The sequence below is a fragment of the Rhinopithecus bieti genome, unplaced genomic scaffold (genome assembly GCF_001698545.2).
Source record: "Rhinopithecus bieti isolate Rb0 unplaced genomic scaffold, ASM169854v2 scaffold_68244, whole genome shotgun sequence".
In the NCBI taxonomy this organism is placed as follows: Eukaryota; Metazoa; Chordata; class Mammalia; order Primates; family Cercopithecidae; genus Rhinopithecus; species Rhinopithecus bieti.
Window position 1 is genome coordinate 187670 of NW_016825829.1, and position 24367 is coordinate 212036.

The following is a 24367-nucleotide window of genomic DNA, read 5'->3' on the forward strand; positions in this document are numbered from 1 at the left end:
AAAAAAAAAAAAAAAAAAAATGAGGGTTTTGGATTTTGTTTCTTCCTTTGTCATTTTTTTTTTGAAAGATAGGTTTGTCGCAGAATTTCATCTAAGTTATCAAAACAATTTTCATAAATTGTTCACAGTATCCTCTGTATACTGTGCAGTGATGTTCATTTTCATTCCTGCTGTGGGCCATTTGTGTTTTCTTTTCCCCCAATCAGACTAGCTAAGAGTTGATCATTTTTACAGATATTTTCCCCAAAGAAACCTACTTTTGAATTCATTGATTTTTTCCTATTGTTTTCTTTTCATTGACTTTTCCTCTTTTATTCTTATAAATTTCCTTTCTTCTACCTATTTTGTGTTCAATTTGCTGTCCTTGTTTTAGGTTCATACGGTAGAGGCTTAGATCATTGATGAAGAATATGAAAGAATGGGGTAGTACAGTTAAAAACTTGGTCTACTTATGCCCGTTGGAGAAAACATTCTTAAGCACACATGGAATCTTTTAAAAATTGACCATGTACTGGACACAAAGCAAACGTCAATAACTTGCAGAAGATAACGTGTAAATATATGACATGTAGATAAATATTACAAATCACATTCTTTGGCCAGAGTGCAATTGAGGAGGAAATCAGTAACAAAAAGGCAATTAAACACAGTTGATTGATTGTTTTGTTTTTGTTTTGTAATAACTTGCACTTCCCTGATGCCTGAGGCCCAGCACCTTTTTGTGTGCTCTTGGCCATTTGGGTATCTTCTTTGGGAAGGGCCTACTTAATTATTTTGCCTATTTAAAAAACTGGGTCTTAGAAGTCTTGTCGTTTTTTTGAGTCAGGATCTTTCTTGCACAGGCTGGAGTGCAGCGGTACGATCATAGCTCACTGCAGCCTCAAACTCCTCGGCTCAAGCGAGCCTCCCACCTCAGTCTCCTGAGTAGCTGGGACTATAGGCATGCATCACTATGCTCTGCTAATTAAATTTTTTTTTTTTTTTGTAGAGACTGGGTCTTGCTGTGTTGCCCAGACTGGTCTCAAAGTCCTGGTCTTAAGTGATTCACCTGCCTCCACCTCCCAGAGTGCCAGGATTCCAGGTGGCGTAAGCCACCACACCCAGCCTGGTCTTGGAGTTCTTTCTAGGTCTAGGTGTGAGTCCTTTCTCAAATATGTGTTGTGAATAATTTCTGATTCTCTGGCTTGCTATTGTACTTGTTAGTGGTTATCTTTTGGAAAGCAAAGGTTTCTAATTTGATGAAATTTAATTTTTATTTATTTTTCCATTCTAGTTTTCTCATCAAATTGAGACTTTGGGGAAACTACACAGTAGCAAACCAGGATATATCCTCTTAAAAAACAGCTCAAGCCAGCCAGGCGCAGTGGCTCATGCCTGGAATCCCAGCACTGTGGGAGGCCAAGATGGGTCTCACATGAGGTCAGGAGTTCGAGACTAGCCTGGCCAACATGGTGAAACTCCATCTCTACTAAAAAAATACAAAACTTAGCCAGGCGTGGTCCGTCTCTACTAAAAAAATACAAAATTTAGCCAGGTGTGGTGGCAGATGCCTATAATCCTAGCTACTTAGGAGGCTGAGGCAGGAGAATCGCTTGAACCCAGGAGGCAGAGGTTGCAGTGCGCCAAGATCGCGCCATTGCACTCCAGCTGGGGGGCAAGAGCAAGACTTCACCTTAAAAAAAAAAAAAACAGCTTGAGCCAAGCATGGGTGGCTCCCGCCTAGAATCCCAGCACTTTGGGAGGCTGAGGCAGGAGGATCACTTGAGGCCAGGAGTTCAAGACCAGCCTGGCTAACATCGCAAAATCCCATCTCTACTAGAAATACAAAAATTAACCAGGAGTGGTGGCAGCATCTGCCTATAATCCCAGCTACTCTGGAGGCTAAGACACGAGAATCACTTGAAGCTGGGAGACGGAGTTTGCAGTGAGCCAAAATCATGCCACTGCTCTCCAACATGGATGGCAGAGCAAGACTCTGTCTCAAAAAAAAAAAAGCTTGAAAATTTAAAAATATCTCAATAATTATGAGAGACAGTGATTTTTTTTCTTCCCTAAGCTGGGTTTCGAGGTATCTCTAGGTTCAACTCCTCTGAGGCTGGAAGTACATGAGGTTGGAGTCCAGGGTGCCTGAGACGCGATGGCCCAGGTGCTCCACCTCCTCACGTCTTCAACAGCTTTGCAGAGATGACCCTGTCGGGCTTTGGCTGCTGGTCACAACTCCAGGGGAAGGTCAGGCGTTTGTCTAGTCGCAGCTCTGGCCTTGAGTGGCTGTCCTGGGCTGAAGGCAGCTGCCCTGAGATCAGAGCGACCCCGCCTTGGCCAGCATCACCCCTTCCCACGGCCCCTCCACCACACAACTGGGACCCTGGCCAGGGCACCACGGGTGCCGGGTACAGCGTGGGCCATCACAGCCTCCCGGGCACTCTGCTAGAGGCCTGGGTGTACCTGGGCCCCATCCTCCCACCCGTGGTGCCTTGACCAGGTCTGACTCTGACCCCTGCTTCCTGGCTTCCCACAGCCGTGGGACCAGCCCCAGCCCCACATCCACACTCTTCATGTGGCGGTTTCCCCAAGACATAGCCTGGCCACTCCATTGTGCCGAAAGGGTGTGGCCCAAGGCACACCCAGACACACTGGGTCTAGGCTCCAAACCCTCCCCCGCAGCACCACGATCCCATCAGCAGCAGAGAGACTGACACTTTCTCCCACTTTGTGAACAGGAAGCCCGAGCTCCAGCAGGCCAGGGTCACGGGGAGGGTGGGCCTGTGCCACCCAGGTTGCGTGTCTGAGCTGGTGCATGTGGCTGGCCCTGGAGGTGGACATCTCAACTCTGCCACCCTAAGGGCCCAACACGGCTACAACCCTGGACCAGGGTGCAGGCAATGCCTTGCCCCAGCTTGCCGCTGAAAGTCTTGTCCACGGATCCTCCAGGCTGAGAGCCCAGCCCTGCCCTGTCTGTCAGAACGCTCCCCAGGGCCTTTGCATCTAAGCAGGGGATCTCTGTCCTGGCTCCAGCTGGCTCCGGGTTGACCCTGCCTCCTGCCACCTTAACACCAAGCGTCCTCAGCAGTCACATGCGGAGTGGGGGCTCCAGGAGGGCCAATGCTCTGAGCCTGCCCACTGAGGGCCCCGCTGAGCAGCAGTGGCAGCTGCCTGCCGTCCCCTGGGGCAGACCAACCACAGACTCTTCAGGTCCTTGGTGCGCTCCTGGGGGAGGGGCGGGGGAAGGACAGGCAGGAAGATGAAAGCAAGGGACAGATATGGGTGGAGCCTTGCAGAACAGAAAGCCCATCTCCGGGAGCAGGGCGGGGGCTGCCCGGTGCTTCCTCCTGCCACAGGGGTTGAGGGCACGCAGGATGCCCACCACCTACGCACGTAGCCCCATCAGTTCACCAACCCCCAAGCCACAGCACTGCATTGACGCAGGAGGAAGCCACCAAGGAAGGCAGCTCTGCTCACCTCAACCCCAAGCACCCCCAGGTGAAGACATCAGATCCATGTCCAAGAGCAGAAACCAGGAGAGGGAAAGTAGGCATTGTCAGGAACAGAGCAGTCAGAATGTTAAGCTCTTTACATGACTGACTAATGTGTCCCAAGAAGTGCAGCAGTCAGGCGGCTGGGAGAGTCCAGGCTCCGTCCCCAGGCGCAGGGCTGCGGTGGCCCAGGCAGGACAGCCGGGAGGCGGGGAGGGGACGCTGGAAGTGTCTGAGCCGCCAGTCTCAGGAGTGGGCGTGGTGCCAACAGTGTGAGCGGGCACTGGGTCCTGGCGCTGCAGGGCCACAACACCCAGGTGAAGCGATGAGCATTTTGCCAGGACACGGCTGTCATCCGTGCAGTCACTCCCAGTGAGAGGGTGATTTGCATCCCAGGCACCACAAACCATGCTCCCAAACACTCCTGGGCAGCGGCCTCTGCCTGAGACACGCGACAGCAACCAGAGCTGCCTGATGCCTGGAAGCGGGGTTTCAAGTGGCCTGGGGTCCAGAGCGACTCATTCAGGCCAAAGGAAGGGTCAACCCCCGGCACCCGTGAGGCGGGAGGCCTGGCTGTGGGCCCTAGAGACGTCTTCCTGTTCGCACTGTGGCCCGGAGACCGGCCATGCCCTCTCCTGTGACTGGGGGCTCCCTGGGGACCAGGCGACGGCCAACAGAAGGGGCCGGCCTGCTGGGGGCCGCAGGGCGGCCCGGGGGCCGGGTTTGCGGTCAGCTCCTGGCGTTGCAGCCTCACTGCGGGGCTGCCTTCCTCTGCTCCAGCTCTGAGAGCTGCTCCTCCCGGGCCCGTGCGTGCTGCGCTCCCACTCTGTGCGCCATCTCAGTGGCCGTGATGTCGATCTGGGCGTAGAGGGAGGCGCTGGCCCCTGAAAGAAGCCTGTGGTGAGCCGCAGCCTGTGCCCCAAAGCTGCCCAGCCCTGTGACCCTGCCCTCCACACCAGTCCCCCAGCCAGGCCCTCGGAAGTGCCTGAGTGGGGACACCCTCAGGGGATGTGGCCTGGCCAGGGATGGAGTTGGGGACGTTTGCCTCCTGGGGGGAGGCTGTAGGAAGAGCTCCCTGACTGAGGGCTGCTGGGCAGGGCTGGTGGGGGGTAGGGCCCTGAGGCTGTGGTCCCAGTCCCTGACTGTCAGGGCCTCCACGAAGGGCAGGGACCCACCTCGGACCCCCTCGCTGGCCTCCTGGAGCTCCAGGCCCATGTAGTGCAGCTGCTTCCTGGAGGAGGGGCTGATGGGGATGTTCACGTAAGCAGGTGACTCGCCGCATGGCCTCTCTGGCCCTGGGCTGTCCACAGCCACGGGTCCTGGGGATCCTATGGGGGAAGCAGCTGTGAGGCCCCAGTGGGGGCGGAGAGTGGCACTGATCCCAAAGATGGTGCAGTAAAGAGCTGCCCATCCCTCCCAGCCCCTCCTCCCCGCTCCGCCTCTCCTGCGGAGGTTCTAGCTCCATTTTCCTGGACTGTCCATCTTTGGCCCAGCGCTGCCCCATCCTGAGGCCACCCCCACACTGTCCACTCCTGGTCCAAGTACCCACAGAGCAGAAGGAAGCACTGCCCCCTCCACTGTGCCGCCTCTCCTGCAGGAATTGCCGAACCCCCATGGGCCCCCCAAGGCCCACTCTTCTGTCCCTGCGCCACTCGCCCCGCACCTTCACAACTCTCTCCCCACCAACCACCCCTCCTTGGCTGTCCCAGCGCCTTCTCTGCCTGACCCTCCCGGGCCAGCACAGCCCTGCTTTGTCCTGGCCCCCAGCACCTGCCCCCCACTGTCCTCCTGGGTCGCCCCACCTGCTGCAGGTTCCAGGGACCCCCTCCTCTCCTGCACACAGGCCCACGCTCCCTCTGCTCCCCTCCAGGACACCCAGGTGCCCCACACCCTCTCTCCCCTCATAGGAGCTACTCCGTGCCCCCACCCCCTTCCTAATAGCTGATGGTGCCATCTGCAAACCCCACTGGTGCTGGGGAGGGCAGAGCAGGAGCAGGATAGGAGGGGACCCCACAGGCCTGGCTGGGTGGGACCTGAGGCAGGCTCCCACCTTAGGGGACTGGATGCACACTGGCCCCTCCTCTGCATCTATGGGCACCGAGGTCCTACAGGAAGGACCCCGTTCTCCAGTGCCTCCTCCCACTCCTGTCATCAGGACCTCGTGGGGGAACGCACAGCCACGTGAAGCAGGGGAGGTGAGAGCAAGTCCCCCTCCCTCATTCCCTGAGCCAGTGACTGGGAGACACAGCCAAGCCCCACCCTGGGTGACCTCCCTACCCCCAGCACACTCCTGAGCCAGTGACTGGGAGACACAGCCATGCCCCACGCGCGGTGACCTCCCTACCCCCAGCACACACCGAGCCCTCAGCATTCTGCTGGGGGCTGGGATCCGGGGGGTGGCAGCCCTACAGGTCGGCCTCCCTGAAACACCTGCCTGTCCAGGGGAGGGGCCTGGCTCAAGGCTAGGCCTCCCTGCCACAGGGATGCATCCGCAGCAGACCCAGGTTCTCCTGTGGCCACCCGCTGCCCGGCACCTGCAGCAGACATCCACTCTGCCTGGCTCCTCTCATGCTTGTCCCCGCCACTCCCTGCAGCAGGGCTGGGGTTGGGGAACTTTCACTTGCTTGCTCCCAGTGGGGAGACTGAGGCCAGAGAGACCTGACTCGCTGATTCTGCAGGCAGCAGCCGGGACAGAGCAAGACAGAGCCCAGGTCGATGTGGGTTCGCTCACCTGATTCCATGAACTAAAGCAGCCAACACAGTTCTGCCCCAACCCTGTCAGGCCCCGAGGCCCTAGAGAGACCTCCCTCCTGCAAATGTGTGGTCCTAGAGGGCTGGGCTCCTCTCAGAATGCCAGGACCCCTTCACCGAGATGAGCCACAGAGCGCAGTGGCCAAGTTCTGGTGCCCAGACAGGCACCTGGGCCAGCAGGGACGGGGGCATCAGGGCCAGCTGCCTGGAGGAGGGGACATGGCTGAGGAGCCGAGGCCAAGAAGGGGCGGTGGGAGAGGCAGGTGTGGTGAGGGCCTGGGGAGAGCTAGGGGAGCGCTGGGACCTGGAGTCTGGAAAGGGGGCATCGAAGTCAAGGGCCGGGGCCGGGGTTTGCCCACAGTGGGGCTGGACACACCCTGCAGCCTGGGACCTAGTTTTAAGATTGCATCCGTTCCTCCAAGGTTGTCCCCCAAGGGTGGGCAGTGAGGGGCAAGGGTGGAAGCAGGAAGGAGCGTGAGGCCTGATTGCAGGGAAAGGGGACGAAGGTTCCCAACACCACCTGGAGTCGCGCGGGGGCTGTAAGCAGTGCTGGGCCAGGGGCGTGTCCATATCTGCATCTCCCCCACGGCCACTGGCTCCAGGGCCCTCAGTGCTCCTCCTCCCGTCCCCTCCTTGGGACTTGGATTTTGCTTTGGCTTCTGTGAGCATGGCTTCCAGTGCCTCAGACACTCTCGGTGAAGCAGCAACCGGGAACGGACTGGCCCTTCTGTGCCCTCCTCCCGGACCCCGCCCTGGGCTGGCGACCCGACACTACCACACAGGCCTGGCTCACCTCTGTCCCATGACAGACCCCGGACGCCCCTCCTGAGCCCTCGGCCTCTGTGGAAAAGGTTCACATCCTCCAGCAGATACTCAGCCTGTCCCCTTGACCCCCACACCTCTGTCCCAGGGCACCCGTGTCTGGGTAAAAGACATCTGAAGGGTATGGGTGGCTTTGGGGAGGCAATAGCAGGCTGCCCAGGAGGACCCTTGGGGCAGGGCTGGCCTCAGCACTCTGGACTGCAGGGATCAGTGTCCAGCCCAGGGCCAAGGCCGGCTGACAGGTGCTTTCCCAAGCTGCCCCTGCCTGCCTGTGGCCCTGCCCCATCCCCAGGTGTCCCCTCCAGGGGACACCTGGGCGCCCCCAATCTTGGGTGTCCCTCCAGGTCTGCCTGGACCCTGCTGTAGGTGCCACCTGCCTGGGAAGAAGAGATTGAGGAATCCAAGGTTCAGCCCGCAGTGGCTCCTACTCCACAGGGAAACTGAGGCACAGAACTGGCCCTGATGCCACCTGTCCACCCCAGGCCAGCCACCCTCGCCTCCAGCCTCTCTAATCCCAACCTTCAGGAGGGCTCTGTCCCCAGTGACTGCCAGGCTTCTCTAGGGAGACCCTGGGAACTGGCACCTTCCCACTGCCTCCCTGCCTGGCCCTCCCTCCCCACCTGGCCCCAAAACTGCACCTGCCATGGCACCAATGCCCTGCCCCTCACTAAGTCGCTTACCACCAGCCCAGCCTCCACAGGTCCCCTCCGCTCTCTGAGGACACAGCCCTTCCTCCTGAGCTGGGGCTCCTGGACCCCAACCCTGACTGCCTTCCTGCCATGCCCCCTCCCAGGAACAGGTCCACACTCAGGGCCTGGGGACCCACGGGCCCGTCTGTGTCTCCAAACCTTCAGTCCTTCGTCCAGCCGCCCACTGGCCGCTCTCAGCAGGTGCTTCTGAGACAGGCCACACTCGTCCAGGCCATACGGAGCCAGCAGCCTGCCCTCTACCCACTGCCCTGCTGTCCACACCTGGGCTGGGACTCACCCCCACTGCCCACTGCCACCCAACACCCACTGCCAGCCGGCAACCACTGCCACCTGTCACCCAACATCCACTGTTACGCAACACCCACTTTCACCCCATTGCCCACATTCCCGCTGGCTGTGGGCCCCTGCCACCCCCATCTAGCCAAACTCTGTCTGCCATCTGCGCCCACCCAGACTCCCACCTCCCTGTCCCCGAGCTCTGGGGGACCGGCTCCAGGTGCCTACCTGAACGTGCTGTCACGGGTCCCGGGGCTGAGGCGGCCACTCCCTAAACCAAAGAGAACCCGGGTCAGTGCACCCTTCAGGCTTCCCCGCATCCTATGCCCAGGGCCCCTGATAACAAGGACACTACCCCCAAGATTGACACAGGCTGGGGGACCTGGGCCACCTGCAGGGAGTCCAGCCCACCTTCCCTGACGCCTTCTCTCCAGGGCCCTTTGCCCCACAGCCCCCAGATCTCTGGGTCGCCCACCACCTTGACCACACAGCCTGGCGGTAGCCCCCATAAACACCCATGGGAGAGGTGGAGGCTTTGGCATCTGGGGAGGGGGCGGTTCTGAGCCCCGAGGCCCAGTCCGGCCCCACTATTTTGCTACTAGAGGATTATTGGAGGAGGACCATGCCCGTACGAGGTAGTGTCCGGGCTCCAACCTCAGAGCTGAGAGGCTGCTCCAAGGGCGGCTGTGATTTCCTTTCCCATCCTTCAGGGTGGGGGCCCTGCTCTCAGAAGCTGGTGGGGAGGGATCCGCAGGGGGGTGTCCCTGGAAATGCCCCACTGAGAGGCCCCAGATGAGATGAGTTCCCCGACACGGCAAGTGACCTCCTCCTGGGCCTCTGAAGTGGGCTGTGCCTAACGGGAGGTGCCCTGAGTCCCTGAAGGAGCCTGGGGTGGGGTCTGAAGGCCACTTGCGGGAGGGACAGCGGCCCACGGCCGAGCACAGAGGCTTCCTGCCTTCCTCCAGCCCAGACAAGCAGAAGCGGGGCCAGCCCAAGAGAACGCCCCACATGGGGTCTGGCGGCTGGTGGCCAGAAAGAGGGAACAGCACCCTCCTGTTCTGAGGGGCCTCGTGTGGGTGGGTGCTGGGAGGCTGGAAACTGGGGCTCAGAACCTAGCTCTGGTCCAGGCCAGACTCAAGGGCAGACAGTCACAGGGCTGGGACCCTCAGATGAGGCCCCCTGAGCAAACTGGGCTGGTCTAGACTTTGAGAACCTTTGACAAAAGGCCGACACCCCCTGAGCTCATCACATACACAGGCCCCTGCGGGGGCCCGTCCCCAGCTGCTCCCAGGGGGCCAGGCTGGCAGGTGCGGATGGTGCAGAGCCCAAACCAGCGAAGGTCCACCCTGTCCCCTGCCTGGCCAGGCCCAGGTGCTCCGGGGGCAGCAAGAAAACAGAACCAATGTCTGACCCATCTGGTTGCCCCTGGCCTGAGGAGAAGCCTCCAGCCTGTTGACCACCCACCTGGGAACTGGGTACCGAGGCTGGAGACCCTGGGCTGCCGTAGCAGGCAGTGGCCGGAACCTTCAGACACCCGGAGCGAGGCCACTCACAAGCATAGTGGGGAGAGGCAGACGGCCCGGCCGCATCCCCATAGGGAAAGGCTGTCCAGGGGCCCAGCCCCACCAGGCAAGAGGCTTCATGACCCCACACCACCCCCAGGCCACCGTGGGGTGCCTCCGTCTGCTCTCGTCAGAGGGACCTTGACGCCCCTAGCCTTGGGCAGACGATCAGTGGGAGCACAGAGGGCTGAGCGTGGATGATGAGGACTCTGGCGGGAGGGTCCGGGTCCCCAGCAGAGGAGCCACAGCCTCACTCATCCTGCAACAAGACTGGCGCGGCCACCTCCAGAGGTGACAGCAGCAAGGGCGATGGTGATGGGCAGCTATTGAGTGCCTGAAGAGTGACCTCATCAGACCCTCCGTGCAGCCCAGTGAGGCGAGGTCTGTCATCCCGTTTGCAAGAGGAAACTGAGGCTCAGAGACCAGGCACCGCTACAGAAACTCCTCCCGAACTCCCCTGTCAGAGTCGGTGCCCAACAGGGTGGGAGGCAAGGGGCAGGCAGGCACCCCACAGGATGTGCAGGGGTGACTGAGACAAGCCTGGAACTCGGCCCCATATCGGGGAGACAGGCAGGGCAGGGGCCCCGGGCTCAGAGCCAGCCCCTCCTGGCCTGGGGTTGGAGGGTCCACCCTCACCCAGACCTGAGGAGCCCCATGCCTGAGCCTGAGTGAGTACTGCAGACCCCACTGTGGTCTCCAGGACACACCCAGGAATGTACCACACGTGCACATACACATCACACACACCCCACACACCACACGTGCACATCCCAGCCGGAGGGCTGCCCGGAGCCGCCTCTCCGCACACCACAGCATTCAGGCCCAAGGCTGACAAGGCGGATGAGGCCTCTCGCACTCTCTGAAACAAAGGCCAAGAAGGCCGGCCCGGGGACTTCGGATCCAGGAAGAGGCCCCGCGTGGAGGGCGGGTGAGGTGGCTGGGCAGTGGACAAGGACAAGGTGGTAAGAAAAGAACATTTTATTTTCAGTCTAAGAATGTATTACAAACAGTGTCCAGGTTGAGAAACGGCCGACAGCAAAGGGACAAAGCGAGGTGTTCACAGGGAGCTGCTGGACCGTGGTCAGGGCCGGCTCCAGGCTGTGCGAGAGGAAGCCACCCAGGGCGTGGACAATGGGCCAGACACAGCCCCGCCTCCGACGCAGCCCCGCCTCCGACGCAGAGCTGCTGAGCACCAAGCGGGGCTGAGCCCTGGGCCCGGGGAAATAGGGGCAGGGCCCAGAGAGCCTCCAGATGCCAAGGCAGCCTTTGGCCCCGCGAGGAGGTGCAGACGGGAGCCAGCGGGGCTCCCAGCAGGGACGTGGGGCACGCGGCCCCTCCCAGCGGGGTCAGCAGGCGAGGCTGCTCTGAGGACACCGCCTGCTGCCGGAGCCTTCCCACAAGGGCTTCATCGGGGAGCAGTGGGGCCCAGACCCCAGAGACCCCGCAAGTCATGCAGCCTCCTGAGCTTCAGTTTCTCCCATAGAAGGGGATGAGGGCCAGTGCGCACGGAGCCCGGGGGCTGGGCTGGTGGAGCCCGGGTGTCCGGAGCCTCTGTGGTGGCTTGGTGCTTAGCAGGTGGTGTGACTGCACCAGAGAGGTGACGAGGAGAACTGGCCACCCACGAAGTGGGAGTGAGGCCTGAGGAGGACAAGGCCAGCAGCGGGGCCTCTAGCCCTTGGCGCCCCAGTGCGAGGCACCAGCCAGCAGAGATGCAGCACCCGCCTGATCCTCAGGGCTGGGGGACACAGAGTGAAGCAGCTGGGCCTTGGGGCTCTGGTGACCCCGACCTGCCGGACCCAGAGCCCATGCCTCCCAGAACTCACCTCCCCGTCAGTCCCTTCCTCCACTGGCAGCCACAGGGCGCCCCCTCTAACTCCCCTCTCTGGGAGACCCCCCAGTCCCTCCCACAGAACGCAGAGCAAGGAGGCCAGCGCCACCTCCTCTCCCGTCTGGGGGCAAATTCAGCCCCTTTGCAGCCTCGAGGCCAGATCTGTGGCTCTCAAGGAGGGGGGTTTACCTTGAGTCCTCCACAGACTGGACATGCCGAAAAGAAAGCCGGGGATGGCCCCGCGTGGGGGCTGCCTGCTTCCCAGGGCTCGCCGGGGGCCGGGCTGGGCAGTGTGGCCTCGCTGCCCTGGGGGGCCTCCATCACCAGGCCCCGCCGTCTCGTGCCCAGCCAGCCAGAGGGACACCCGGCAGACGTCTGGCCGCCTGAGTCCCCGGCCGCACCGTCGCTGGGGCTGCCCTGCGAGGTGGGGCTGTGGTCCCTGGGAACCAGGCGGAGGCTGCGTGGCGTGTCATAGTGGGGCCTCAGGGAGGTGGGCACCTGGTACTCGACGGCCCCAGGCAGGCAGGTGCACAGGCTGGGCTCGGGCGCCCCGGCTGCTGGCAGGCTGAGCAGTGAGCCCAGTTCGTCCGTGGCCCGCCACACGTCCAGGCTGCTGCCCGCATAGGATGAGAGGCTGCCGGAGTAGGAGGAGTGGCTCCCAGTGGCGATGCCGCTGTCTGAGGAGCTCTGGCGGCCGACCTCCTGCAGCTGCCGTGGCCGCAGCGGCTTGGGGGGTGGCCTTGAGGCACCCAGCATGGCTTCCCCGGGGGCCTGGGCAGCTGCTGGTCTAGGCCCCTCCTGCGACGTGCTCGCCGACGACAAGGACTGCTCTGGCCATGCGGTGAGCCGGCTGCTGGCGCTGACGTCCAAGTGGCTGGCCTCCGAGGATGAGCTGGACAGGCTGCGGTCGTCCCCTGAGACAGAGCAGGAAGCCAAGGCAGCTGGGGGAGTGCAGGGGGCAGGGGAGGGCTCAGGGTGGGGCTGACACCTGGTGGACCCCCATGGGCCAGCACTCTCTGGTCTCGCCCCACCCCTCCTAGCCCCCAACCCCTGGGGGCTATAGCAGAAACCTGGCTTCACCAGCGACAGCCCCTCTGCCCCTCGTCCACTCCTGTTTGTCTGCCCCTGTCCTTCTGCCACCCGCTCTACTAGGGCCTGGGCCCCTCCCTCTCAGCATCCCTGTCACTACCTTAGTCCCAGCCTCCTCCCCTCCCCCCCAGAGCTCCCCACCCTCCCTGCCTAAGAGACCTGGGCTCCATACCCAGCCATCCCCACTAACTTCCAGGGCCTCCTGGGGCGGCTCGCCCTCTGCACCATCCCAGCCCCAAGGCTGGCCTGGACATCCTTTCCCGAGAACTTCCCAGGCCCTGCCAGCCTGGACATGAGGTCCCAGCTGTGCCCACACACCTTGACTCACCCCCTGCCCTCACCACGCTGGCATCCTTGCCTCACTCCCTGTCTCCCTCCCCACGGGGCATGAGAAGCACACCCAGGCTGCCTCCCGCCTGCCAGGCCGGGCGTCACGCACTCGTGGGAAAGCCGCTTTCATCTCTGCTGCCTCTCTAAGCTGCCTGCTCTGCCTTCCAGGGCTCCCAATTGCAAAGCAGTTGTGAGTCGCCCCCAGGAAGGCAAAAGCTCCCTGCAAACCTGAGTCCCCTCCTCCTGGGGCAGGGCAGGAGGGGAGATGGCCACTGTCTGCTCGGTGCCCTCTGGGGAACAGGCAGTGATCCGAGAGCACTGGCTGGACCAGCATGGCTCCTGCACTTGGCCCTGGGAACACAGGTGGCCCATGCAGCCACCCTTCTGGGAGCACAGCGGCCTCTCCTGCCCTGCCAGCCCCTTCCACCGCCTCCTCTCCCCACGATGGCAACAGAGCCAGAGCCACTGGCAGCTGAGGAGGCACCTCTGCCCCTGAGCAGCTAGCTCGCCTGCCTGAGAGCCTTTTGTCTGGGCACAGAAGGTAAAACCAACATGCAGGGCCTTGGTCTCCCCCGGCCACAAGCTGGTGGGCAGGAAAGGAGTCAAAGGCTCTCAGGCCAGAGCCACCCTTCCCATCAGCATCTCAGACCAGAGTGTAGTAAATGTGGAATTGTAAGTGAAGGAAGGAATGAGCTGAGCAGGGGAAGAAGGAGGGAAGGAATGAATGGGTGGGAGATGGAAAGAAGGAATGAGCAGGAAGGAGAAAGAAAGAATGAATGAGCAGGAGGGAAATGAAGGAATGAATGAGTAGGCAGAGAAGGAAGGAATGAATGAGCAGGAGGGAAATGAAGGAATGAATGAGCAGTGGGGGGGGGAAGGAAGGAATGAATGAGCAGGGGGAGAAGGAAGGAATGAATGAGCGGAGGGAGAAGGAAGGAAGGAATGAGCAGGAGGAGAAGGAAGGAATGAATGGGGGAAGGAAGGATGAATGGGGGAAGGAAGGATGAATGAGTGGGTCAGGGGGAAGGAAGGAATGAATGAGCAGGAGAAAGAAGGAATGCATGAATGAGCAGAGGGAGCCAGCAGCCCCCACACATGCATGGATGCCTCCCGAGCTCTCCCACTGGAGGCTTAGCTGTAGTCCCACAGCCCAGGCCAGCCCCTGGCCCCACCTCCACTGCCCGGCCGGCCCGCATGCGAGAGGAGGCTCAGCCGCTTCTCCAGCTGCAGGGTTTCCAGGGCTTCCTGGGCCACGCGCTCCTCCACAGTCGAGGGTCCCGGGGGACTTGGGTCTGCAGCAGAGAGAAGACTCAGTGGAGGAGGTGGCCCCCACTGCCCACCCTTGCCCACAGGCACCAGGCCCAGCCTGACGTGGTGGTGGCCCCCTCCGTGGAGTGGCAGTCCCCTGGGAGTCCCCGCTTCTCCCCATGCCTCAGCCCAGATGCGGGGCCTCAAATGCAGGCACCCACACCACCCCTATCCAGGCCACCATCTGCCCAGCTGGGTCCCTGCACCCATGGATGGCCCTGCCATCTGTCCACTCACCAGGACCCCACGCCGGCCAGACCCCTCTTCCTCACCACGGAGTTTTTCAATTTTCTGTTCCAAAAATGACCAGCCCCTCCCCCATCCCCAGAGCCGGTCTTGCTGCAAGAGGGGCTGCCCACCGCTGATTCACAGTGCCCATTTCTCACAGGCTCCCCTCTGCCTGGGGAAATGCCCGCCCACCTTGTGGCCATCCCACCATTCCCTGGGGCCTTGGATGGAGCCTCATACTGTGCCCAAGGCTCAGAGCACAGTGGTCTGCGGACCCTCGGCCCCACCCAGCCCCGCCCCTCAGGACTGCATCCAGGGAGCACCAGCCCCACCCTCTCTGGTCATCGTCCATGTGTCCTCTGGGACTGAGTGGCAGGAAACCTCCCCTTCCTGCCCAGGCAGCGCAGGACCTCTCACTGGCCCCTCGGCACCGCTGTCCCGAGCCTCAGCATCACTGCCCTGGTCCCCAAGCCCCCGCCCGTGCTGGGATGTCCCAGGCACTAAGTGATGTGGGCACTAGGCTGAGTGGCTGCCGTGCTCCAAACAGCAGGGCTCAAGATCCCGCCCCTTCCACATCCATGGGACCCACAGCCACAGCCGTCCCAAAGAGTTTCCCTGGCAGGGAAGCCACAGCTACACCCACAAGAGCAAACCGACCCTGTCCTGCTCCAAGTGGCCTCCTCTGGGCCTCCAGGACACACCTCCTGCCACCCACCTTGGGGACATCTGCAGGACTCAGCCGAAACAGGTCCAAGGACCTGCTCTCCCCAAAATCCAGGAGCAGTGGCAGCATGGAAAGTTTACACCAAATTCTGCAGCACACAGAGGACTGGAAGGTACAGTCCCCAGCCTGGGACACCTGGATCAGAGCCTCGGTGGACAGAACCGAGCCTGGTGGAGGCTGGAGCCGGACATCCTGACCCCGTAGTCAGGGTTCCGGAGAAACAAATAGGAAGCAATGGTGTCCCTGTCCGGGTTCACGTCTAGGCTGAAGAGGCCCCATCCCTGATAGGACACTGTCCTCTGCTGATACCTTCAGGCGCCCAGCTGGGGCATTGAGCACAACAGGAGGCCCCATCAGGACTCAGAACAGGGCCCTCCCCACAGACAGGCGAGAGCTCACAGCACGCGGCCCAGGAACGCAAGAAGGACCTGGAGGAACCTCCCCCAGCCTCCGGGTATGGCCGCCCCAAGGCACTGCCCGGGTCAGCCTGGGGCCCTGCCAGCCCATGACCCTGTGGCCCCATCTGTAGCATTGCCAGGGACAGGGATGGGGCCAGTAAAAGCCTCTCTCCTGTGCCCTCCCCGCCTGTGCCTGGGAGGGTGGAAGGCAATGGCAGCCAAGGCTGTGCCAGCTCAGGCCCCAGTCCCTTGTGACACAGCCTGCTGGTGGCCATGGAGCCCACAGGCCACTCGGCTTGGCAGCTCCTGGCGCTTTCACCGACACATTCTGCCGCGTGGGCAGGACAGCAGGCACCAGTCTTGGCTCCTTGGTGTGCTGAGGGTCCAGGCTGAAGACAAGCACAGTGACAGGACAGCACCACTGTCCCTCAGCACTCAGGCGTTCCAACCAGGGCCCCCCACAAAGCCAGTGCCCTGCAGTTGGGATGAAGAGCAGCCCTTGGTGACACCAGTGTCAGGACGCAGGACACAACCTCCCACCATTTCCCATCCAGTAGCTGGTGGGCAAGACATGGATCGACTCCCAGCTCCACCATGCACCCCCTGAGCCTCTCAACCTCGTCTGCAAAAGGGTGCAGCAACGGTGCACCCCCGTGGAGGCCGGGCCAAGAAGGTAACATGCACACCGTGCTCAGAGCGTGGCGGATGCCAGGCCTCTGGGCCCTTCCCTCCTGCTCCTGGAGGGTCTGGCTGCCTCTGGGCCTTGGTGTCCACATGCAGACACCAAGACCAAGGGGCTGGACTTTCTGCATCTCTCGGCCCCTCCGGTGAGTCTTCAGCACAGGAGGATGGCAGGAAGCCCAGAGCATGAGGACGCTGCCCGCAGGGCTTTATCGTGGGAGCCCTGTGACCACGGGCTTCAGTGTTTTGCCAGCCTGGGCAGACGACCCCATCAGCCCAGACCCTCCCATGAGTCCAGCCTGCAGGGGCTGGGCCCACGGCTCCTCCGGTGGGGTGCTGCCCAGCATAGTGTCCCAGCTCGACCAGCACCTCCAGGTGGCCTGAGGCCTCCACACATCTACAGAGGCACAGCTTGGGGGCACAGCTGCAGGCTGAGGCCCTGACAGCAGAGCTTTCTGAGAGCTCCCAGCTGACTCTGACGAGGACGTCCTGTGGAGTGGGGTCTGGGACTTCTGGTCAGCCCAAACCCCTCCAGCCGTCAGCAATGGCCCTGCCTGGGGCTGGCCCGCTTGCTGCCTGCGGTGGAGCCTGTCCTGTCTAGCGGCTGTCCCAGGCCGACCCTCCCCAGCATCCTCTACCTAGTGCTGCTTCCCTGGCACGGCCTGTGTTCCCTGGGAACTGCCTGAGGGGAGCAGGAGAGAGCAGGGAGCCCTCCTCAACCTCCTGCTGCCTCTGCCCGTCCCTGTCCCTGCCCTGGGCCCTGCACACCCTCGCCTTGCACAGTCGAACACACCGACCACGTCATCCATGCCAGCCACACCATCCATACCTGCCGGCAACCATTAGGCAGGAAGACGCCTGCAGGGGTGCGGCCACGCCATCCAGCATGGCAGGGCAGTGGGGAGGGCCCTGGCCACAGGTGCCACCTCCCTCCTCCCAGGGCCACCCCCTACATGACTGTGCTGGTGTGGGCAGTGGGCATTGGGGCTGTGGCCAGGGGAAGGGAGGCCAGGGTGCCCGCCCCATATGCCACTCGCCTCTGTCCTCCCAGTCACCCTTCCCCCGCCACGCCTCGGCTGGGGTGCCAGTGCCAGGAGGTGCCACATATGAGCTTGCTGCTCACCCGCCACGTGGCCTGGGCCATGGCCTCACTTGGACGTACGGTCAAGCGCTGCCCGCGTGGAGCTAGAGGAGCATTTGAGAGAACCCATGAAGGCACCCGGCCCAGCACCTGCCCCGACCTGGGGAGCCCCACTGTGCCCAGACACCAGGGCCCCTGTGGGGTCCAGCAACATCCCTGGCCAAGGACTCCTGCAGAGAGTGCCACAGCCACAGCCAAGGAGGTGCAGGTGAGACAAGACGAGACCCCCTCAGCCCAACGTGCCCTGAGACCCCACAGCCAGGTGACCTCCCGAGGTGGCCTTGGACCTAAACACCGGGCTCAGGCAGAGCCAGTCCCGACCCCAGCTGCAGAGTCAGATCAGCTGCTGCTGGGCCGCCAAGCTCGGGCAAGGCCCTCCCTGCTCCCGGCCATGGAAGATGGTGGCAGTGCGTCAGAGGGTCTCTTACTGCACAGGGGCAGCTGTGGCTGACTGTCCCAGCCAGAAAGCTCTAGGCCCAAGCATCCCAATAGCTCAGACCCCCAAGGCAGAGCACCTGCAGGTGCGAGTCCAGCCCCGGCTGCTCTGAAGCCCTCAGCAGGGCTTGCCGAAGCCCAGGCTTTAGTCCTGACCTGGAAAAGCTCTGGTTCCTTAGCTGGGGGTGGGAAGGGCGGCCACCTAACCGGGCAGACGAATCACTGTGGCCCGCCGCCCCAGGACATCGCACAGCCCGCCAAGCATACCCTCCCCAGTCGGCCAGGCTCACACACCTGGGAGAACGGGCCGCAGCCCAAAGGGGCCCTTGGTGGGGGAGATGCCTCGGACGATGCAGTCGAACAGGAAGCTGATCTGCTCCCCCTCGGCTGAGGACAGGAAGAAGACACCAGCCCCTGCAGAGGAAGGACAGAGACAGGTCAGCCTGGCCCAAGTGTGGGCTGGGGACCCTGAAGAGGAGGAACGCAGGAAACCAGAGCAAACTCCATCAAGAGCCGACAACACCCCGCCTGGCCCCGTGAAGCCGGGTGCCCAGAGTCCACACCCGGCCCAGCCCCACAAAGCCAGGTGCCCAGAGCCGACACCCCGCCTGGCCCCACGAAGCCGGGTCCCCAGAGCCTCTGCACTCCCCACGGACCCCACCGCGCCCTTCTAACTTGGCAGCATCTAGGAACAGCTTGGGCTGCTGGGCGCCGGGGTGAGTGCTATGCCCTCCTAGGTCCTGCAGCGGACAGGGTGTGGAGAGGAGGGAGGGGATGCCCTGCCCTAGACAGAGATGGGTGCCCCCGCCCACACACCTGCCTGCTTTGGGGATGGGGATGTGGCTGCTCCGCCACCTGGCAAGTACTGGATCAGTCCCTCCTCTGCCCCAAGGGCCCAGCGACCCCACCCCCTCAGCCGTCTTGAGGGCAAATGAAGCAGCCAGGAGACCCCAGAGACATCAAGTAGGGTCCCCTCAGGGCTCCACGGCCACAGGAGAAGGGAGCTGTGCCACCTGGAGCTGGGGTGACATCCCAGGACGGCTGCGGTGTGACCGTACTTCCTTCCCTGGGGCTGTCATGGGGGCTGTGTTCAGATATTTGCAAAAGGTGTGGCACGGCATCTGCCCACACATGCTGCGGCCGTCACTGCTGGCCAGCACCGTGTCCTCCCCACCTTAGGCGGCCTCCCCACCTCCTCAGTCATCTTTCATGGGGAAGCTGAAGCTCCCAGTGTGTGGGTGCCACCCTGAGGTCGTGTGCAGCATGCTGGGGCCAGCACCCACCCCCACACCCCCACAGCAGCAGGAGGGCCCCCGGGGGCCACCTCAGCGTCACTGGCAGAGCGACGCGGCCCCCACCCATGGAGAAGTCCCAGCTGCGAGTCACAGGGGCGCTGCCCTCCCTGCCAAGGGTGAATGAAGCCCTGGCGGCTACGTGAATGGATGACTGGGCTGGCCGCACCCGGCTGGACACTCTGGCTGGCGTCACCTCACAGGAATCCCGCCCGCTCCGGGGCCTCTGCCCATTGCCCAAAGAAAGGCACGCAGGAGGGAAGGCGCCGGGGCGGGCAGGAGGGGTGGGGAAGGGAAATCTCAGCATTAGAAGCCCCGCTGCCTGCCACCCAGTCACACTTCGCCATCACGGAACGCAGGCTGTAGATTCCAGGGACACGGAACTCGGGCCAGCCCCGACACGTGGCAATGCTGCCGGCCCCTTGGCGGCCACCCCGGGCACACGAGGGCGAGCAGTACCTGGTGCTGTGGATGCTTCCTTCCATGTAGTGTCCCCAAACCGGGTCATGGGACAGCGCCATTCCTGCATTAGCGATGAGGACACTGAGTCCCAGAGAGGGCATGCCACCCGTCCACCGTCACACAGCCACGAGGTGGACTCAAGTCCAAGTCCCCTGGCCCCCTGGGCACCTCCTGGCCCCATGGGGCTTCCAGTCCTTGCTGTGGGGTGAGGCGGTGCCCTCCTGACCCAAGCGGAAGATGGGGCATGCGAGGGGTTGGAGGCCAAGCCCACTGCAATGCCATCCAGGAGGGTGCCTTCCCGAGCCCGGCCCTCAGGAGGGGCGTGATGGGGTAGGGGGCCCCAAGCCCAGATTAGGGGTGGGCAGAAGAGAGCCCTCACCAGGCCCTGGGGGCAGGCGAGGAGAAGGCCGTCATGCTGTCCGCTGGCCGGCTCGCTCACAGTGCCAGGCAGTCGCTCCCTGTCCCCGTGGTCTGGCCCTCCCCGTGAAGGGCTCAGCCGGCCCGGCCCCAGCTCTCACAAAAGGCCCGGCTCTCTAATCCTGAGCTTACAGACAGCTGGCAGTGGCTGCGGGACAGTGAGTGCCCCGACTATAAAAAACCGCATTACGGAAGGAGTGGAGCCGGCCCCACATTCCACGGGGCGTCTTGGAGCATCAGTCACCCCGAAGACGCAGTTGGCCGGGCAAGGCCTGGAGCACAGCCCACCACCAGCCTCGGGCCCCCACCTGCCCGCATGGCACCCTCGCCAGCCACCCCCATCCACGCCAGCATCAGTGGCCCTGACATCGGTGGCCCTGGAGGAAGACGCCCATCTCCAATGCTGGTCTGCCGAGTCGTCGGGCCATGGCCTCCCAGGACACTGCACGGCTGGGCTCTCGCTGGGCCTCCCTGGGTTCATGCTCCACCCCTACCCACAGGCTCCCTGCTTTACCCAGCCCCCCACAGTCTTGGAAATGCTCAAAGCTCCCTCTGCACACCAGGTCTGCCTGCCATCTCCACTCAGGAGGCTGCCATCCCCACCTTTCACACCCCTACATCTCCACCCAGGAGGCTGCCGTCCCCACCTTTCATACCCCTACATCTCCACTCAGGAGGCTGCCGTCCCCTTTCACACCCCTACATCTCCACCCAGGAGGCTGCCATCCCCACCTTTCACACCCCTACATCTCCACCCAGGAGGCTGCTATCCCCACCTTCCATACCCCTGGCCACCTAGAACACCCCTGACCTTTCCAAACTCAGGTCACATGATGACACCTTTCATGATGCTTTTCTTGGGCCCTGGCCCCCTTCAGTCCCCTGACCCCGACAGCCCCTCTGTGATGCTCTCACGGCCGCCTCCTCTGGGGCACAGCCCCGTCTGCTGCTGTCCCGGCCACCAGGCTGAGCACCTTGCTAGCAGGGAGCCTGAGCTGTCTGTGGTCTCAGTGTCCAGCCAAGCACCCATAACCAGGAGACCCCCAGTGCTCAGCCTTGGGTGGAAGGAAATAGGTGAGAGGCTGCTGACCCCGCCCCGCACTTCCCCAACACAGCGTGTGCATGTTCCCTGTTTGCCTGTGTGTTTGGGGAAAGGGGGGAAGCACAGGGCCTGCCCCATTTTGCTGTATCACATAGGTGTGGCCGCAGCAAAGCCAGCCACTCGCTTCCCCTACCCCTGCCCTCGGAGGCTGCCCCTTCTCGAGAGGCTGGTCCACTCCCTCCCTGGAATCAGGGCCAGCCAGTAATGGCTCTGGCATAAAGTGGCACGAGGGATGCTCTCCCAGCCCTGCCCCAAGACCATCAGAGGCCTGGCAGCTTCTGCTTCTGCCCTCTTGGAACCTATTGAGAAGCCCAGGCTGTCCTATCAGAGGGGGAGGTTCCTGGAGGGAAACTGAGGCAACCCAACCAACAGCCGACACAGCATTTTCCTGGGCTTTTGGGCCCCACCATAGCCAAATGCCACTGCCTGAGGGACCCCAGGCAGCACCCCATGGGGCAGAGATGAGCTGTCCCCACTAAGCCCCGTCCAGATCCCTGGCCCACAGAATCGCCAGCCAGGGAACAGCTGCCAGCCGCTGGTGTGGGAGGGTTTGTCACACCGCAGGAAACAGCGTGGGAGACACAGAGAAGCAGGACAGAGTCAGCAGGATGCAAGCAGAAGGCCATGGCCCGCGGGGCTCAGGGCAGCTCCCACTCCGGACAGAGACTGGGGTTGCTGAGCTGCAGGCAAACCTCACCCACGTTACAGTCGCATCTGCTTCCTAAGAAACATGTCTCCAGCGAAAAAGCTGCTACACTGACTCCAGGACTCACTGGCTTGAGAAAGAAAATGCTGTTTCACGCAGACCTTCAGTGAGCCAATTAGATCTAAGACGGTTTCTATTTGAATAACCTCGAGTGCCCTCGTGGCTGCCCCTTGATGTCAGAATCTTAAGTGCTCAGAATCCCAGCTCCTCAGGGAACAAACATCAGGGTGACCAGGGTGTCCCGGGTGGCTCATGCCAGGTAGGCGTAGGCAGGACTGAGAAGTCTTGATAACATGACCTCAGCCCTCCCCACCCCCAAGGTGGCAGCTTCTTGTGCACTTGAGAGTGGCCCCACCTGGTGAGTCTCGGACGGAGGAAGGCCTGGAGCCTGGCAGTGGGTGTCAGCTCCTACCCCTCTTCTGCCCTCCTGAAGCAGCCCCAGTCCAGGGGCACAGCTCTAGAAGGTCCCCCTTCCTGGGCCGCCCCTCCTCCCCTTGTCCATCATCACCACCTTCTTAACATTCCTGGAACCCACAGGGCTCCCACCCCTCAACCAGGCAGCTGCTGCCTGGGGCAGCCTCGCCCTCCATCATCTGGACCACAACCAGAACCTTCTCTGGCCCCTGTCAGCCTCTTCCTCCATGCTCATCTGCACCCTGGGGTCAACATTAGCATACGAAACACTTCCCCCTGCTCAAGCACCTTCAGTGGCTCCCTGCTACTCTGAGACAGTGATGAACATGCTCGCGAGTCCAGTTAGCCAACTGTCTACAACCCAGCCCTGTCTCCTCCTCCTCCTCTACCCTCACGACTCCTATCCCCACCTAACAGGGCTCCTACACAGCTCTTCAGGACACCCATTCATGCTCAAAAATGTCTGAAGTGCCTTTTCACCTCTCTCTACCCCTTACCCTCTGACAGCTGAGCTAACTCCTATTCACCCTGCAGACATCCCCTGAGGCTCACTTCTCCAGAGAGCTTCCCCCAATGCCCCAGCCTGGGGTCTGTGCCCCTCCCAGCTCCCCTCCCACCCTCTGAGGACTGAAAATGCCTCATTCAGTCTCATGCAGGCTCTGAGGCCCAACCATCTGATCCCTAGACCCAGCGCCCGACCAGGAGAAGCCACTGAAGGCATTCTCTGCTGCCCCAGTGCCGGGGACTGAGGCCAGGGCTCCAGCCAGCTCGGTCCAGGCTGCCTGCCAGGCTGCAGTGGCCAAAGACGGCCGGCAGGGGGCTCTCCAGAGCTGGGCAGATGCAACGTTCACATAGCAAGAGCCTCCTAGTTGGGGTTTTCATTTTTTACTCTTTTTTATTTTTATTTTTTTCCTTTTTGAGACAGAATCTGGCTGTGTTGCCCTGGCTGGAGTGCAATGGCAGGATCTTGGCTCACTGCAACCTCCAACTCCCGGGTTCAAGTGATTTTCCCACTTCAGTGCCTGGAGTAGCTGGAATTACAGGTGTGTACCACCACACCTGCCCAATTTTTGTATTTTCAGTAGAGACAGGGTTTCACCATGTTGACCAGGCTGATCTCAAACTCCCGACCTCAGGTGATCCTCCCGCCTCAGCCTCCCAAAGTGCTGGGATTACAGGCATAAGCCGCCATGCCTGGCCACATTCTTTACTCATTTTTAAAAGTCAAAATGAATTTCAAATGCTCCTGGTGGCCCCCAGAGGCTGGGTGAAGAGGCAGATGTGGTCCTTGGACTGGACCCAGCTGGAGAGAGCAGGTAAGGGGGGAAAAGGGAAGCTTCCATTCCAAAAGCTTCCATTCGCCCTCAAGGCCCAGCTCAAATGTCCCCCTGCCCCTCCAAAGCTCTCCCTTCCTGGACTCTGGGTGGGCTCACCCTCTCCAGGGCCCACTGCCCTCTGCTGCAAGCTGAGCCTGTCCCGGGGTGAGTGGCCCTCTCTGCATCACTCTCCACCACGCACATCCGTCCCTGCAGGTGGGGCCCAGTCACTTGCCCGTGTGTGAGGCTGGAGCCCACAGCCCTGAACTGTCCATAGACCGTCGCCTGCCACGTCTCAAGTGCACTCAGGCCAAGCTCCGGGAGTCCACACTACAGGCCCGTGACCAACAGAGACGGGAAATTGGGCCACACTGGGGACCCAGAGTTGCTGTCACCAAGCCACCTCCTGTCCCATTCTGAACAGGCAACTGTCCACAGAGAGACCTCCGCCCCCAGGCACCAAGCCCAGCCAGGCCTGTCTCCACCCGACCCCCAGCAGGGCCCCGTGATGTGCAGCCATGCCCAACATCTCAGGATGAGTGAGGCGTCGCCTTGGGCCGGGGTCACCCTCTCTGCTGTCTGCGGAGCTGGCTGTGGCGGGGCCGAGTGAGGCCGTTCTGAGGCATCGGGGACCAGGCTGGGACCTGTCCCTGGGGAAGGAGGGAATGTGGATTTCCTACACCCAAACCTTCCAGGGCCTTCCCACGACGCCAGCCCAGCTGTGACCTCCAGACTGAATGTGACGACACCCACAGACTTACTGGGATCCAGATTCTGGATCCTTCTCTGTCCCAGTGGCCCTGGTTGTGGACCAAATGGTGGCCCATAAAATGTGTTCACATACCAGAACCTGTGAACAGGGGTCTCGGTGGATGGAACTGAGGATCTCGGGATGAGGTCAT

General features: G+C 61.9%; 1 protein-coding gene across 10 annotated transcripts in view; it reads right to left on the minus strand.

Annotated features, from left to right (window-relative positions):
- Positions 1–3569: 3569 nt before the first annotated feature.
- Positions 3570–24367, minus strand: part of DOK7 (docking protein 7) — a 37681-nt gene continuing 16883 nt past the window's right edge. For 3 of the 10 annotated variants that reach the window (XM_017863138.1, XM_017863136.1, XM_017863142.1), the window contains 6 exons: positions 18051–18170; positions 14014–14133; positions 11612–12363; positions 8261–8303; positions 4649–4801; positions 3570–4357 (listed from right to left, as the gene is read on the minus strand). In XM_017863138.1, the coding sequence (XP_017718627.1) occupies positions 4224–4357; positions 4649–4801; positions 8261–8303; positions 11612–12363; positions 14014–14133; positions 18051–18170 (1322 nt within the window). In that variant the 3' untranslated portion in view covers positions 3570–4223. Of the gene's footprint in view, positions 4358–4648; positions 4802–8260; positions 8304–10563; positions 12364–14013; positions 14134–18050; positions 18171–19507; positions 19734–24367 lie in introns of those variants that run through there. The other 7 variants (XM_017863140.1, XM_017863137.1, XM_017863144.1 and 4 more) reach the window with 6 other exon arrangements.